Below are 16,132 nucleotides of genomic sequence, written 5' to 3' on the forward strand. Positions count from 1 at the left end.
CTTCCCCCCCCCCCCGCACCTCATATTCGCACGCTTGGCTACGTACAGTGTGAAAGAAGTTCAACCTAAACAGCATCAGCCTCCTATTAATTTTCTGATGCTGTTGATGGTTCCACCAGTGTTTTCGAGGAGGAGGGAGGATGAATCGCGATGTAATGCGATGTTTGAATGAGGTGTTGATTCTGGACGTCCGCGTTGTGCCACTCTGTTACGCCGGCGTTCTTGGGTGGGAGAGGGTGAGCCCCTTTCCCACGGTGACCCCCAGCTGTGTGGTGTGTTCATGTCGACCTGAACACAAACCCGACGCCGGCATCTTTGCCGACCATGGACGTCGTCAATCCGGAACCAGACGCGGTCGGTCGAGCTTGGGGGAGATGAGCGCCAAGTGCCTCGGTGCTCATTTTGAGCAGGAAATCACTTTGGCTTTTGACCTCTGAGAAATGTGACGGAGGAACTGTCTGCGATTTCAAAGCCTTTTTTTTTGTTCTCTTTAAATCTCATTCACAAAGCTTTAAGCTCATAACGCGCAGCTTAGGTACTCGCACGAAAATCCCGCAGTGTATTTAAACGACGCGAAACATTTGCGTGAACGGACTGATGCATCGAATCGTCGACTTAATGCGTCGACTGATACTTATTCTTGAGCTGGCCATGCAAGCTTCACATCGCACGGAGAAGGAACCTCGTTTTCCATTCCGTGTACGTTCCATGGAACGGGTTCACACCGCTCCTGCAGCCACTAGAGGGGCTATCCATCGGAACCCTGAATCATTGCACCGATCGCCCCTTTGGTGTGTCATTTGCATCTTCGAGAGCTGGGCTGTAATCTGACTACTCAAGTCATCGACTCCTCGACCGACTAACGGTTCCGTTTGCCCGATTCGGCGGATAGCACGGAAATATTTGAAAAACAAAACACAAGTGTCCACCTCTTGTGCCGCTGGACGGGAGGTGACGAGCGGCGGGGGGAGGGGGGGGCGGGTTGATGACGTTATTGGTGTCATCGGACTCTTCACGTTTCTCATTTTCGGGCGGCAGGATGTGGTGGTGGGGGAGATGGAGGGCGGCTGCAATTTTTAAGGGGCCAGAGTACTCCACCACGTAATTAACTCGCCTCCAAACAGATATGACTGCTGTTGTTTCCCGCATCACCGATTTAGCACGGCTGGCCACGTGTGGTGCGAAAGAAGTTCAAGCGTACATACGTTGTCAGAGACGAGTATGGAGGTAGCCTGCGGCAGTTTGAGAGTTGGGGGGGGGGGCGATGTTGCGATGTTACACACACGTATTGTTTTCAGCGAGCCATGATGCGTTGATCAGATGGTTTGACTCTATCGCACACGAACGACCGTATGCACCGGTTCAACATACATTCACATACGAAGCGCACGTTGGGCCAAAGTTTGAGGCCTGCTGCTGTCATATCTCGGGTGGAGTGTCCAGCTCCTACCTCCTGCACTCCATGGAACTCTGAGTAAAGCAGTGAGTTGGGGCGATTCACGATCGGTCACTCATCGATTCACTCCAGTCGCTCGCTCGCTCACTCACCGGGCAGTTGGTCACCTCCTGGTCACTCTCTTATCGCCACTACCGTGTCACCCCACCCTGCAAGTTGCAGGGTGGGGTGTCCCGTTCACCGCTGAATCTTGAAATGCACAAGCGGGCTCGACGTTCATTTTATTTAGAGAGTTGTAGCGCCATTGGTTTTAAAGACATTGTACTCACCGCAGAGAACCCGTAGCGACACGACAGCACTCCATGATAGATGGCGTCAAACTGTGCCACACGGCCTCCTACATGGCCTCGTGGGAGTCTTGGTACCGATAAAGTTATTTTACTTGTTCTTCCAGCTTCATTCCGATGACGTACATCATCAGAACGGGAATAGGGTTAGTCGAGTTGACCGACTGACCATCGCGGCTCCCATCTCAATCGTGTCGAGAAAGAAAAAAGTTCAAACCCAAACCCATGTGCCGCGTTCACCAGGGTGGCGGCGTGGGAAACAGCCGGGTTGTGCCGGCGTCGCCACCTCCGCGAGAGGACCCGGTCCCCACGGCGGAGCGGGACACGCTAATGGAGTGGAGCCCCGGACACGCACGCACCACGGAGGAAACCCGCGGCAGCCCCACCGCGGAGGTGAGGGCACTTCCAGGGGGAGAAACCACGGGCTCCCACACGCAAGGGATTTGCCAACTTCCTTATATCCTCGCTCTCCATCATTCCCTCGCTCTTCCTTCCTCTCTCTCTAAATCTCTCCTTCATTTTTCTCTCCCTTTTCCATACCGTGCCAAAGTCTTCGTCCTTCACTCTGGTTTAGTCACTATTGGGAGATGAAGCCTCCTGCAGCCAGGCTCTACTACAGAGATGGAGCGATGCAATTGGCTCGTGTGCAGTAGCTGAGATGGATTTTCGCATCGCGTGACATTGAGAAATCGCATCAGCTTGCGGGGGGCCTTCATCCAGCAGTGGATAATCGACGTTGCCGTGGTGATTTATTTTCACGCCTCCGACGCGTGCAGGCGAGACGCGGTTCCCCTCGCGGAGGCCTGGACGCGGAGCGAGCCCCACGGTGGAGCTCTGCCGCGGAGCCACGGTCGTGCGGGGACGTGGAGCTCAAGATGCAGCACCTGCTGGTCGGCCGCTGGTCCCCGGACGGCAGAGGCCCCGTGGTGGAGGTTCCGTCGGCAGAGAACGGCTCCGACCAGCCCACGCCGTTCGACGCCGGCGGCGCCAGCGGTGGCGGAAGCAACGGAGGAGGCGGTGATCCGCGCAAGCGAGTGTTCCACCCAGATTCTTCTTCGGAGGAGGAGGAGGGCGCCTACTCAGCCTCCGAGGCCAAGAGAAGGAGTCCTCCTCTTCCTCCTCCTACTCTTCCTCTGTCGCCACGCCTCCGCTCCTTCAGGAACCCCAGGGCGGAAGAGAAAGACGGTTGCGGGCTGCCGAGCCCTGTCGCGGAGGAGCGGTGGCGCACCGTTGCAGGAGGAGGCCTCCTCGCGGAGGAGCTGGGAGGCAGAGGTCCCGTTGCAGAGGAGCGGTGGCCGCGTGGCAGGGTTCTAGTTGTAGAGGAGCATGCGGACGGAGGTGTCGTCGCGGAGGAGCGGTGGCCACACGCCAGAGAGCTCCTCGCGGAGGAGCCTGGGGACGGAGGTCCCGTCGCGGAGGAACGGTGGCCGCACGCCAGAGAGCTCCTCGCGGAGGAGCCCGGGGACGGAGGTCCCGTCGCGGAGGAACGGTGGCCGCGTGGCAGAGGTCGCGTCGTGGAGGAGCCAGCGGAAGGAGGCGTCGTCGCGGACGAGCGAGCCGATGATGGGAACTCCGCCGCCGCCGCCGCTGCCGCGGCCGCTGTTGCTGCTGCTGGCGCTGTGTCAGGAACTCCGGAACGTCGCAAAACCTGCCTCGCCGACGTGGTCGACTCGTTAAAGCAGCGCAAGCTGGAGGCTCTGTCCAGGTCGGAGCAAGATGGTGAGCGTGCACACCCCGCTGTAGAGCATCGCTCTTCTGGTTATTTTTTGCGTTTTTCCAGCTGAGGTTGAAAAACAAACAACTTAAAATGCCAATTGGAATATCGGTCGCGAGAGGTTACATGTGGGGAAAATGCACAAACGATGAATCGTAATGGTCTAGAGCATTGGCTCTCAGAGCTACATGGCGCCACCGGTTGGGAGATGTTAACTACCTCGCCTGATATACAGGAGTTCATCGGTTCGATCCCAATCCTGACGCCTGCTGTATATTTGGAGTTTGCTTGTCTCTCTCTCCCCGTGGTCGCGTGGATTTTTATCCGAGTCCTCCCGTTTTTCCCTCCACATTTAGAATCAAAATGCGTTTTAAGTATTTGGCTGATATACATTTCCACATCATGATAAGCCACTTAGTTGAGCTACCATTTGTGGCCAGGTCGCTTCTGAATAAAAGCTATAAAGTTCAGTGGGCCTTACCTGGTAAAATAAAAATTGTTATATAGTTAGTACATCTCTTCTCTGAAAGTAAGAAAAAATGCATATGCTGTTTCGACTGCCATGCGATATTCATTTCTTCATTGCAGGGTGGGTGGGAAATTGCAGCGCCCCAAGTGTAGATAAAAAGGTCGCTAAGAAATTGAACTAATAAGAAAGTGGTTCTGCGACATCCGCTTCTGTGGGCCGTTCTCTAACGCACGGGGGGGGGGGGGGGGGACGAACGGTCACCTTGTCTCTGGTGATGAGAGGAAAGAAGAATATTTGTTAAAGTTCATATGAATATGAATAAAAGTGCAAATGTTTGTTCGTCTGTGGTTACCACGAGGTAGGTTGCCCAGCGTCTGAGCAGAGGGCCGTGCCGATGAAGGTGAAGTCGTTTGTTCCTTTGGCGCCAGCTGGAGACGTCCAGGAGCAGCTGCAGGGTGAGTGCAGTGCAGAGTCACGGCCGCGCACGACCTCCGTCAGCCGGTGGTCGGTCATAAGCTTTTCTTTTTTATTTCAAAGAAATCGCCAAACCCAGGAAACGACTATTACCGCCCGGGATAAGCCTTTTAATGTAATCGTTTAAAATTAGAAGATCTCTCTTCCCCCGCCCCCCCCTCCCCATTTTTAAAGAGGCACGGTCATAATGATCTTCGAGAAGACGGCCCTCCATCGTGCCGTATGCTCCCAAAGATATAACACTCTTATTTATTTTATAGCGTCCTTTTTGAAGCGTTTTGTAAACCCATGGATATTGTATTGTTGTTGAAATTGCTTTAGAAGTGCGGAGAACATGGTGCGTAACGTTCTTTAATTATCCATAATAATCCACGAAAGCCTCGCTGAGTCTCAAGACTCATTTTCAGGAACGGTCCTGCACCGGTACGTTTGGCCAAATGCTTTTTGTGATCCACCAACCCTGCTTTCTGGCGCGTAGATCGCATCCGTGCGCCGCCTCCTTGCTCTGCATCATTATTAAAACTGCTTGAACAATGCAGAGTATACAGTTACAACGTCCTTTCATTTACCCATGGCTTGAGCTGATGTGGATATAAAGATGTGCTATGACGATTCGGCCATTCCCGAGCAACGTCACCTATTGTGCAGTGGACATTGTGTTGTTGACAAAGGTGTTCAAGTATTTTATTAGCACTTTCCCGATCGATCACTCACCGATTCACTCCAGTGCCGCACGGAATCGGAAGACAAACCGATGACGTACGCATACGTGCGTGTACGTGCGCGTAGGTCATCCAAATGGGGAAGGGTTAACACAAAGCATGATGTAGTTCCGTCCGGCGTTGGGTAAGATGCCAAATTGGCTCGAGTAATGGCGGCGCAGTGTGACATGGGGTTGGGGGGGGCACAGACAAAAACCCCCGACGAGAGAGTCAGTGGCCTCAACTGTGACTCGACCTCGCCGTCGGAATGTCATGGAACGGTGACATTGGCCGGGTGAACACGAACGCCATTTTGAGAAACGAAAACATATTTTCGTGTGAGAATGCATCGAGTTACCCACCGCTCGGGGTTACAACCAAATCCTTTGATGGCCTCCTCGCGTCACCATTTCGAGTCGATCTGCTTATTTTTTTCCACTCAATACTAAACTTTGATTCTCATTACATACACACGTTTTTGTTCCATTCCACAGGACGAGTGTGTGTGTTTGCTAGTCCAAAACTTGTATAGTTTGTCGTGATTTTTATTATCTGTAATTATAATTATTACGTGCAACTTTTTAGAGTTTCATCATTCATACCGTACAGCTTCATTGGCCTTTTCAATATGAGGGTTGTTTAACGTTTGCCAATTCTTATCATTGGAGGTTGATAAAAGATGGAGATTTAGAATGGGCCTCTGTTCTGTCTCCACATATACATAAAAAAATATGTTTAAGTCCATCAACCTATTGGCTTTCACACACCAATATTATCCAGCGGTATTTGTTCGAGCAAGCAAAGTGTGGACTGGTTTTGACATCCTGGGTCACATCAGCAAAATCAGGATTCTCAAACAAATGCTGCCGCCAGTTTGCCCTATATTATTGGCAAGAGCACTCCACCCAAACCATCGGACCTTGTACAACGGAACAATAAAAAAGCAACGCTGAGTTTGTATATGAAAGAGAGACGGATCACTGACCCGTTGTGTGTGGAATGGTAGCGGCCGTCGACTGGCGACTCGCGTGTGCAGCGTCGTCACAGCTGCCCAAAGCATTCTGGGTCATTTCCAAGATGGCGGCCAGCAGCTTGTCCAGTTTTGTGTGGGGGGGGGGGGGGAGTTTGTATCGCATGGAAGTGTGAACACAGCTGATTCTCTTTACAAGGGGCTGTAACCGGTTCAACGATGTGCGTGTTGTTTTTTATAAGCGTCCCGAAAAAGATTTTCAAATGAACGTAACGACGAGAGGGTTTGAAAGCGGATGTCCTAAGTTGGCCGTGTGCTTGTCCCAAATAATTCTACGCTTTTGGCACCGAAGCACTGCATCGCTGACGGGACAACCGCGTATTCCTAATCTCCAGGTTATTTTAAAGCAAAAGTTGGAGAGGTGCGTCTTTGAATTTGGTAGCTGTGTACGTGTATAACTCCATTATCATTTTAGTAACGGACACAAATTTGGAGGGCAACCAAAGCATCTATACGATCTTGAGAATCTGGTGCCTATAGCAGAGAGAAACACCTTTGAAAAAAAATGTACATTTAATTCACTTCTATGTACTTAATTTGAACTTTTGTGCGGAAAACAATAGCAGTTGCCCTATGGATAGACTCACCCCCACCAGAGGAATGAGGAATTACCACCACTGGTTCAGGACTGTGAATGGAAGGTGAGAACTGCTTTCCGTGATCGTTTGAGAAAAAAAAATCCCAAATATTTTAACTTTTTTTTCGTTAACCTTGAACGATCCTCGAATAAAGGTGCCGCTGAGAATCCAAACTCTGTGATCTTATTGTCCACTGACATTGGGTGGTCTTAGGAATGAAAGCGCGTTTGTCGTTTTATCACCCTTAATTCCAATGGGCTTCTCCACGTCCAAACAGTGCCGTTTCGCAGCCCCTAATTTTAACATTCCTGCCGGAGCTTTGGCGAGCACCTGTCACAAAGATGCGACTGTTGGCGTGACTTTTTCACTTTTATTATTTTAAGTCTCGCTCACTCGCTCGGTCTCGCTCTCTCACTCGATCTGCTTTCTTGCCATAGAACGCTCCCCCTGTATGCGCAAAAGCCTCGCCCGTCTGGTCCGCGATAAGCGCCGCGACTATGAATAGCGAGAAGGCCTTTACTGTATGCAATTCGATACATCACGCGCGGACTAATGAAACGCAACACTCGTTTCTCTGCGACGAGGCGTAACATCGCAAACAGGCGCGCGCCACCAACGCCGCCGCCGCCACCACCACCTGCTAAAATAATGCGGCTCCTGGCTTGCGCCCCTCTGCTGAGCCGAGCGCTTTTTTAAACAAACCAAGCTGGGACCTTGCTGAGGTTTGTTTGCGACGTGTGGGGGGACGTTGGCCAGTGTGGCGGTGGTGGCGGTGGTCAAAAGTAAAAGCGAATTTTTTCGGTGCCCCTCTGCTGTTTACAGCCCCTGTGGTGGAAATTCCACATTCCCCTGTCAGGGGATAGACCATCAATACCACAGCTACTGTTGATTTCCCTACAGCGAACGGTGCTCATTTTATCGACCCCAAAGGGATGATGGGGTTGAGTCAACCCCACCTCCCCCAAACCCCCCAAACCTACATTTGCAATTGCAACCATTCGATTACGTGCCGCTCACCCTATGGCAGGTCCGATTAGCACGGGGTTGGCTACGTACGGTGCGAAAGAAGTTCAATGTACAGAGTTAGCTGCAGCCACCCGGCCGAAGTGGTGGTGGTGGTGGTGAGGAACGTGGTGGTGGGGAGGGCTGTCTGTTTGATGAGATGCGTGGTTATCTCTTAAGATGCCATCCCCGTTCGCCGTTGATGGAGAATATAATACGTACAATAGGCGTCCGGTTTCACGCCGTCTATTTTTGCAACGCGCCCACGGTGCGAGAGTATCCGTAGCGCTTTTCAATTAACCGTCCGCTGTTGAGTCGACGGTGGGGGTTTCCTACGGAGGGCCCACTGGAAGAGGCTGTCATGGGAATGTGGAATTTCCCCATCGCTGGCCTTGTAAGGAATTGCCAATGGAGAACGCCGAAAGTTGTTTTTGAGTCGGCAGACGTTCCCGGCTTTTGATTGAATGTCGCGCGGTGCAACAACAACTCCACCGGTGCCGTTGCATAAACGGTGTCGGATACACGCGGACGATCGAGGCTGGCCCGTGTCAATTCTCACGATGTTCTAAGTTGGGGGAGGGGGGGCTAGATTGCTGGAATTTGCCACAGATATAGCCGAGTCTATGCTTCCAACAAGACCTATACGAGAAACACGTTTAGTTAGTTTGTTCGTTTAATTATATGGGCCTCTGAAAATGGCATCCTGGAGATTGCTTATTTTGACCACTCCAGAAGGGTTAGGCTAATGTTTTAACTTGCTCAAGTTTTCCCCCATCGTTCGTTTATTTTGTTTTGCCAGGTGAACTTCTTTCGTACTGTACGTAGTCAACAGTGCTAATCGGAGGTGCAGGTGAAGGACAACAAACTAAACACAAAAAGCCAGTTCTAAAGAAATTCGTTTTCAACGTAGATGATTCTCAAAGTGCATAGCTCCAGTGGCTTCCGAATATCGGAAAGAGAGCATTCGAGAAGGCCGTAGAAGCGCATCTGAAAGCGTGCGATGCGGTGACCGTCTTTGTTCGATGGTTAACCAAAAGCCGCTGCTGCTGCAAGTTCGCGTGATGGTTTATACTCCTTTACGAGATCAGCAAGGTATTGTGGTTCATTTGTGGCGAGCTCTTTGTGTGTAATGAGGGTTAAATGTTAAATACGTGTGTGGACTCCTCCAACAGCACCAGTAGGGCTGCTGTGATAGCTTTCTTTTTTTTATTTGCTTAGCTCTGTCGGGTGGATGAGGGTACACGACACACATTTACATTTTTATCACTCGGCGATCTCGCCCACAATCGTCATTTATGAAACAATCGTTCGGTAATAATGCAGGGCCGATCGCCGTGTGTCGAACATCATCGGCCGTTGTTGCTTTGCATTTTAAGTTGCTGAATTTCTTCTCTTCGATTCCCGTTACGCCTTCAGCCACTGCCCTCGGTGGCCACACACTCTGCTGTGTTTACCGGCTGTGTACCTGCCACGGATGCCTCCAGTTGTTTGGCGACCTTCGTGGATGTGTTTTTTTTTTCTGCTTCGCGAATGCATTTAACTTGAGCCCAACATCGCCGCACCTCCGGTGGGCGTGCGAAAGAATTTCAGCGCGCTTACGGTAACATCAATTCGCGTACACGTTCTTCAAGGCATTTCCCTTTCGATAATTTCCCGTTGGTCGTTATTTAGAACAATTGATGATGACTTTGATGTCATCGGAAAATCTGATATTATCTTTACTGCTTTTGTTAAGGACTTTTGGATGGATGGATGAATGGATTGTGACTCGCTGGGGGAAGAGGCATTCATCCAGCAGTGGATTCATCCTGCCTGGCTAGTACTACGATGACCCGCCCGTACTGGAACATCCGTGAAAAAAAGCTTCATGGATCATCGTATTCCTCCAGTCTAAATACAGATTCTGATGCTGATGGTTTAAACAACAACAACAAAAATCACAGATGGTATGCCCCACCACAGGCTGCATTGGTTTCCCTGCGGACCGTACCACCCGCCGTGCAGGTCGCGGGGGGGGGGGGGGTCCACTCACATCGGTAGCCCACACAGTCCCCGCCCCCACACTCCCCCTACCACGTCCCCCCCCCCCCGCACCACCCACATACATCTGTCACGGAGTGTGGCTTATATTAAGACCGAATGGATTAATTTATGCGTTGGACACGTTGTCCACAAAGTGTTTCGAGATTTAAGAGCAGATGCATTTTTATTTCTGAGACGCACGCTTTGGCACTTTGCACAGTTCTTTTCTAAGTAGAATTGCCAGGGGGGTAAAGTTGGGGAAGGTGGTGGGGGGGGGGGGGTGAGCGGTGGCGCAGCGGTTAGCGCACTGCGCTGCGAGTATTTTGGTGATCGCGATTGCTGAGCACAGTTCCCGTAGGTCCAGAACGCCAAGCAGCCGGCAACAAATCACGCTGTCAAAGTCGCAATAGACAACAGGAAGTCGCAGGCCCGACTGGCCCGTAATTGCCCAATCGTCAGTGGCACATTGTCTTTGTTTTGCCTTCCTCGAGGTTGACTCTTAACGGCCACCCCTGTTAATGACTAATCGCTTAACGACGGGCCTCCATAGAGTCCAATGTGTAGTGTATGGTAGTGTATAGTGTAGTGTATAGTGTAGTGTATATTATAATGTAGAGTAGAACCCCTCTTAACGGCCACCCCTGTTAATGACTAATCGCTTAACGACGGGCCTCCATAGAGCCCAATGTGTAGTGTATAGTGCAGTGTATGGTAGTGTATAGTGTAGTGTATATTATAATGCAGAGTAGAACCCCTCTTAACGACCACCCCTATTAACGACTAATCGCTTAACGACGGGCCTCCATAGAGCCCAATGTGTAGTGTATAGTGTAGTGTATGGTAGTGTATAGTGTAGTGTATATTATAATGTAGAGTAGAACCCCTCTTAACGACCACCCCTGTTAATGATTAATCGCTTAACGACGGGCCTCCATAGAGCCCAATGTGTTCGCTTACCGACCATTCTCCTGTAAACGATGGGGCTGTTGTAGGTACAGTAAATATAAATTAATGCATTTATTAACCGTGTTTATTTCAATATTACGTGTTTATAATGTTGTTAGTATCTTTATCTATTAATATCCACTGTTTAAACATTATAAAGTACGTTTTCGGGTGACAAAGGGTAACTTTGGTTGCTATCGGTACAAATTAAGCCTTCAACGTGTATTCCCTATATTCGCTTAATGACCAAATCACTTAACGACCGGTTTAGTGGAACCAATCAACGTCGCTAAGAGGGGTTCTACTCTTCCTAGTACGCCAATGTGGGGCACCGCTTCACATTTGTGCAGGAAAGCCCTGCTCGCCAAGCTTGACTTGATGGTTCACCACTCCACACCGTCGTGTTCCCGTGCCGGCCTTAACGGGTGCTCGCTAACAGCACTCGCCTTCGCCAGCAGGCCCTGCAGTGAGTGGCTGAGTTGAGGGTCCTCTTGTTATAGAGCTCCAGTCATCATCATCGTCATCATCAACGTGCGATCTGCCTTACAATTGTAACTTTGCCATGTAATCAATAACGCGGGTGCTGTGAGCGACCACCTCCTCCCCCACCGAAGCCAGTAACCACGCCCGGCCGCCTTTGCCTCCCCATTGGTGAGTTTTACGCACTACATCAGGTACTCATTTGAGGCTGAGTCGACCTAGGGGAGGCCCAGGACCGGTTCAGATAACCTCGCAGCATAAACATTTACAGCATCGGAAACAGAAATGTCTTATTGGCTCGATTGTGAACGATCGTGGGTAATTGTGTCACGGTGGTCGTAAAATATTTCACACGCGAGACAAAGGTCCATCTCTTCACGTGAAAACTAAATAAAATAGGTGTGCGATTTTATTGGCCTTCCCAAGGCAAAAAAAACGTTTAGCAGCGGCGTTTGGTTTGAGCAGTCAAGCCCTAGACACAAGCCAAAGGCGTCGCAAGGTGTTACGCGACGCTTAAATATGTAATGCGCACGCACGTTCGCAGATGCACATGCGTGTGGGCTCACGTTAATACAGGGACTCCGCTACTTACGAACGAGCTAGGTTCCAGAGGTCTGTTCGTAAGTCGATTTATTCGCAAGTCCAACCTTACTCCCGTCGATTCCAAACACGTTGTACGGCATGTACACTAAACAAGGGGAATGGCTTTACAAGTTGTATAATCTCCTGTAGATGTAGATGCCACCGGTTCTTCACGTTCTGTAGATGTAGATACCACCGGTTCTTCACGTTCTGCAGGTGTAGACGCCACCACCGGCATCTATTGCACGGCGGTTCAACTTACGACTGAGATCCGTAAAAGGCAACTGGACATACGGACAGGTTTGTTCGTATCTCTGAAAGTTCGTAAGTCGAATGTTCGTAAGTAGAGAAGTCCTTGCACTGCAATCGTAACGATTTGAACGTGCAACGTTCCGCCTCCTTATTCCTTCGCTCTCGACGAGCAAGAAACAACGACTTGGAAGCGCCGGGAGAAACCACAGACGAGCGGCAAGGCGGCGCTACCAATGCATTTCCCAAGCTCTGCGGTCCTCTGCGTATGAAGATGTTTTCAGCAAATTTATTAGTTGTTTACGTTTGGGAACTAACTCGTTTTTTTTTTAATAATAACCGGTAAGCCAGTAACCGGTTTCAAAATCGATTTGCTCGTTGCAAAAAGTTCACGAACCAGCAACCGATTCCAGTGGAACTTTTTGTTCACGAACGCAACGATTTAAGAAACTTGCGCCGTTGTTTAAATTTAGATGTCGCGAGTAGGCGTCGAACCGGTAACTATCTGGATGTGCAGGGACCGGTGGGCTCACCAATTACACCGCTGCAAGCAAGGCAGCTCACTTCACGTGTTTGTGTGTAATTGGTTCGTGTGACCCCCTGCAGCCACTAGAGGCGCTTACGAATTCAAATCCTGGGTGTGGGTTGACTCATGCCCATCATTCCTTGGGTGGGGGGGGGGGGGTCGATAAAAGGAGTACAACATTATCAGGAAGTCACCAGCGGTTTTCCTATGAATAGATTCCCCCCCTCCAATTAGCACCACGGTGGTGAGATGTTAACTACCTCGCCTGGTCTACAGGAGTTTGCGTGTCTCTCTCCCCATAGTCGCGTGGATTTTTCTCTGGGTCCTCCAGTTTTCCCCTCCACATTTCGAATGAACGTCACGCGTTTAAGCGTTTTTGGCTACAATAAATGTCCACGTGGTAAAGCCACTGTCGTGGAGCTATCATTTGCAATAGCCATGTCGCTTCGGAAAAAGAGCTATATAGCTCATTGGACCTTACCTGGTTAAAATTAAATAAAAGTGTAGTTTTTTTTAAACAGCACGGTTGGCTACGTATGGTGCGTAAGAAGTTCAGCATATATAAATAAGCACCAATGCCTCAACGCTCCGTTGGGCAGCAAATCACTTTTTCTCCTCTCTCTCGTATCCCCAGAATCGTGCCCTTTTACCTGTTAAGCGTGGCAAAGTACGGACAAAGCAAACAACCTCCACATGACCGACCCAGCGTGTGGGCGGAGGGAAGAGGGAAGAAGAAAGCCATCCCTTGCAGCAGCAGCAGCCAGCAGCAGCTCGGCTGGAAACCGCAATCCGTGGATAATTGTCATCGATTTTATTTATCATGGGACCTTTTTATGCCAGTTTCAAAGTATGAAGAAGAATAATAATAGGTTTGAACCGGTTCTGGCGATAAAACAGGTGTTAAGATGTTCAAACACCAAAGAGATTATTTTTGCAGGGTATCAAGGACCGCATCAACCACACGAACATGCTCAGCTCGAGTACCGTGTGTGGTCAATGCGGACTTGATTCTTCGCACACACACAAAAAAACATGAGTTTGGCGTTTGAACATCTCTACGCCTCCTGTTTTATCGCCAGAAAGTGTAAGAAACCTATTCTCATTTATTTATTTATTGTTTCTCGCCCTGTTATTCGGAACGCGGGCGCTCCACGCATTCGGGGCGTGTTTGCTCTGCGCCCGTCACATTTTTCGGTATTTTCCGTTTTACTCATCCGGGCGAATCGTCATTGGCGGCTTCGTCGTCAGCGGTGGCTGCTTGCTTGCTTGCTGCTGCTGCTGACCGCTGTTTGTCTTTCCGTTCGCCCGATGCATTAATTGGCCGCACGAGGATCGAGAAGAAGAGGGGTGTGTGGGGGGGTGGGTCGTGGGTGGGGAGGCAGCCGTTTTTGCTTCTCCTTGTTGATTTAATTTATGTTCCAGCGCTCTCTGGGTTTGATTTCATCGCATTGTTTATTTGCTGTTGGTGGTGTCAGCTTCAGTGCTAATGTTTTTATTTGTTTAATTTGCATGAAACTAACCGACTGCGAATAGAGATCAAGTTTTAGTCAGAGGTCTCGCAGCGCTTGACAGAACATGACCCAACCCTTCATAGGCCTTGGTCTCAATCCACCGCTGGATGAAGGCCTACCCCATGCCATGTCAGCGGGAAGATTGTTCGACATTCTGCAGGGTGTACCATAAGTCTGGGATCATAGGTAAATCACGGCTCTGTGTTATTGACTCGCGGTCTGGATGCAGTCTGTTAAATTCAACAGCGACCTCCCTCTGACTCCGATGCCCTACGAGTAGAATTAGCTGGACTCGTTCTTCCTTGCTCACAGACATATTGGGCCTGCAGAAACAAACGAAATATGAATTCGTTATTTTTCCCCAATGATTCCAGAATTATGGGCCACCCTGTATATTCGACATTGAAAACATTTTTTTTATTTAGAACTGTTTTTTTGTGTTCAGTTTGTTGTCCTTCCACCGTAGCCAACCGATGTGCACGGTTGGCTACGTGCCATGCGAAAGAAGTTCAACATGCGTACACCTTAAGCCGTGATCAATCCACTGCTGGATGAAAGCCTACGTTCCTGCAATGTAACAAACACTCCGAGCGGGCACCTGCCGCACGTGACGAGCAGATGGTTATTCTATTATCGTTCTCTTTTGTGGTGTGTGGATTTATTGTTAATCAGTTCGGTCCGCGAACTTTGGATTTTAACCCATTATTTGGCGACGCCGGCTGCGTCTGCGGTAAGCGGTCGCGCACAGGTACGAATGGAGCTGTACACGTTCAAACCGAGATCGAACGTCTCACTTCTTTCGAGCTGCTTTTTTTCGTGTTTAGTTCTTTTGTCCTCGCCCCGCGCACCTACCGATGAGCGCGGTTGGCTGCGAACGGTGCGAAAGAAGTTCAGCGTACGTGCAATGCTTCCAAAGAAAGTTTGAAATATCATTTGACGTAAATGAAAAATATACATTGATACCGTATTCGCTTTATCTACGCAAATATAAACACACACGTACTGGGCGAGCAGCGGTGCAGTGCTTGGCGCTGTGGTGCGGTGGTTTTGCGCGCTGCGCTATGAACCCCGGCCTCCCAAGTTCGATCCCCCGGCCGTGGCCAACATCGGTAGCGAGTGCCCGCCTCCCTCTCTCGCGCTCACACGGCTTGGCGGAGGCCTTCATCCAGCAGCGGAGTGACAAAGGCCTGCAAACGATTGGTGCCGCGGAGAGAGACTCAATCGACGAATGAGCCGACAGGGAGAGATGATCTCTATTGCGGAAGAGATATCGCTGCTCAGATGTTCTCTCACCTGTCGTGCAAATAAATGCCACGTGCTCACTGTCAGTGAGGCGTCCAGAGAGAGAGAGAGCGAGTGAGAGGGATATTGTTGTTGATGATAGGCCCCGCTTCTAAATAAAGAGACAGCAGGTGTTGTGCGGAACGCTCCCTTGCCAGGACAATTAATCGCGTTTAAGTCTGTTTGGATTCCCAACGTAATTCCGCGTAATGTTTTAATAAGACCGCTACTGGGCTAACATTTTCTATGCCCGGTATATATGTCTCGCTGTCCGCCCCCATCCATTCGACTTTATATCCAACCGTTTGTCCGACTGTTCGTCTGTCCACCACTGCCCTCTCTTCTCACTCCACTCCCCTCCACGCACTCTCCCACCTCTCCCCTCTCATCTCACTCCACTCCCCTCCACGCACTCTCCTACCTCTCCCCTCTCATCTCACTCCACTCCCCTCCACGCACTCTCCTACCTCTCCCCTCTCATCTCACTCCACTCCCCTCCACGCACTCTCCTACCTCTCCCCTCTCATCTCACTCCACTCCCCTCCACGCACTCTCCGCTGCAGCCACCAAAGCTGTCTATAGGCGACTTTCGCGCAGCGTGAGGGTCGCCCATTCTCCTCTGCTGCCCCCAAGGTCTAGAATTCCCCATCGATAACGCATGACCGCTGCCTCTGTACGGCTACTCGAGATGCGCTCGCAATCTCGATGCGATGCGAATCCGCACGGGTTGTTGTTGTCGAACCGCATTGTGATTTGATTGCAGTGGAACAGGTGAATGTGGTGGTGGTGAGGAGGGGAGGGGGAGAGAAGGGGGGGCTGGGGGCA

At 50.4% G+C, this 16,132-nt stretch overlaps 1 protein-coding gene across 3 annotated transcripts in view; it reads left to right on the forward strand.

Annotated features, from left to right (window-relative positions):
- LOC116944419 (uncharacterized) overlaps positions 1-16,132 on the forward strand; it is a 177,028-nt gene that overhangs the window by 109,981 nt on the left and 50,915 nt on the right. For all 3 annotated transcript variants that reach the window (XM_076068541.1, XM_076068542.1, XM_032958011.2), the window contains 3 exons: positions 1,987-2,136; positions 2,520-3,462; positions 4,289-4,381. In XM_076068541.1, coding sequence (XP_075924656.1) covers positions 1,987-2,136; positions 2,520-3,462; positions 4,289-4,381 — 1,186 coding nt within the window. The remainder of the gene's footprint in view (positions 1-1,986; positions 2,137-2,519; positions 3,463-4,288; positions 4,382-16,132) is intronic.

This window comes from Petromyzon marinus, chromosome 21 (genome assembly GCF_048934315.1).
Source record: "Petromyzon marinus isolate PM22_M1 ecotype Great Lakes invasive population chromosome 21, UKy_Petmar_22M1.pri1.0, whole genome shotgun sequence".
Taxonomy (NCBI): domain Eukaryota; kingdom Metazoa; phylum Chordata; class Hyperoartia; order Petromyzontiformes; family Petromyzontidae; genus Petromyzon; species Petromyzon marinus.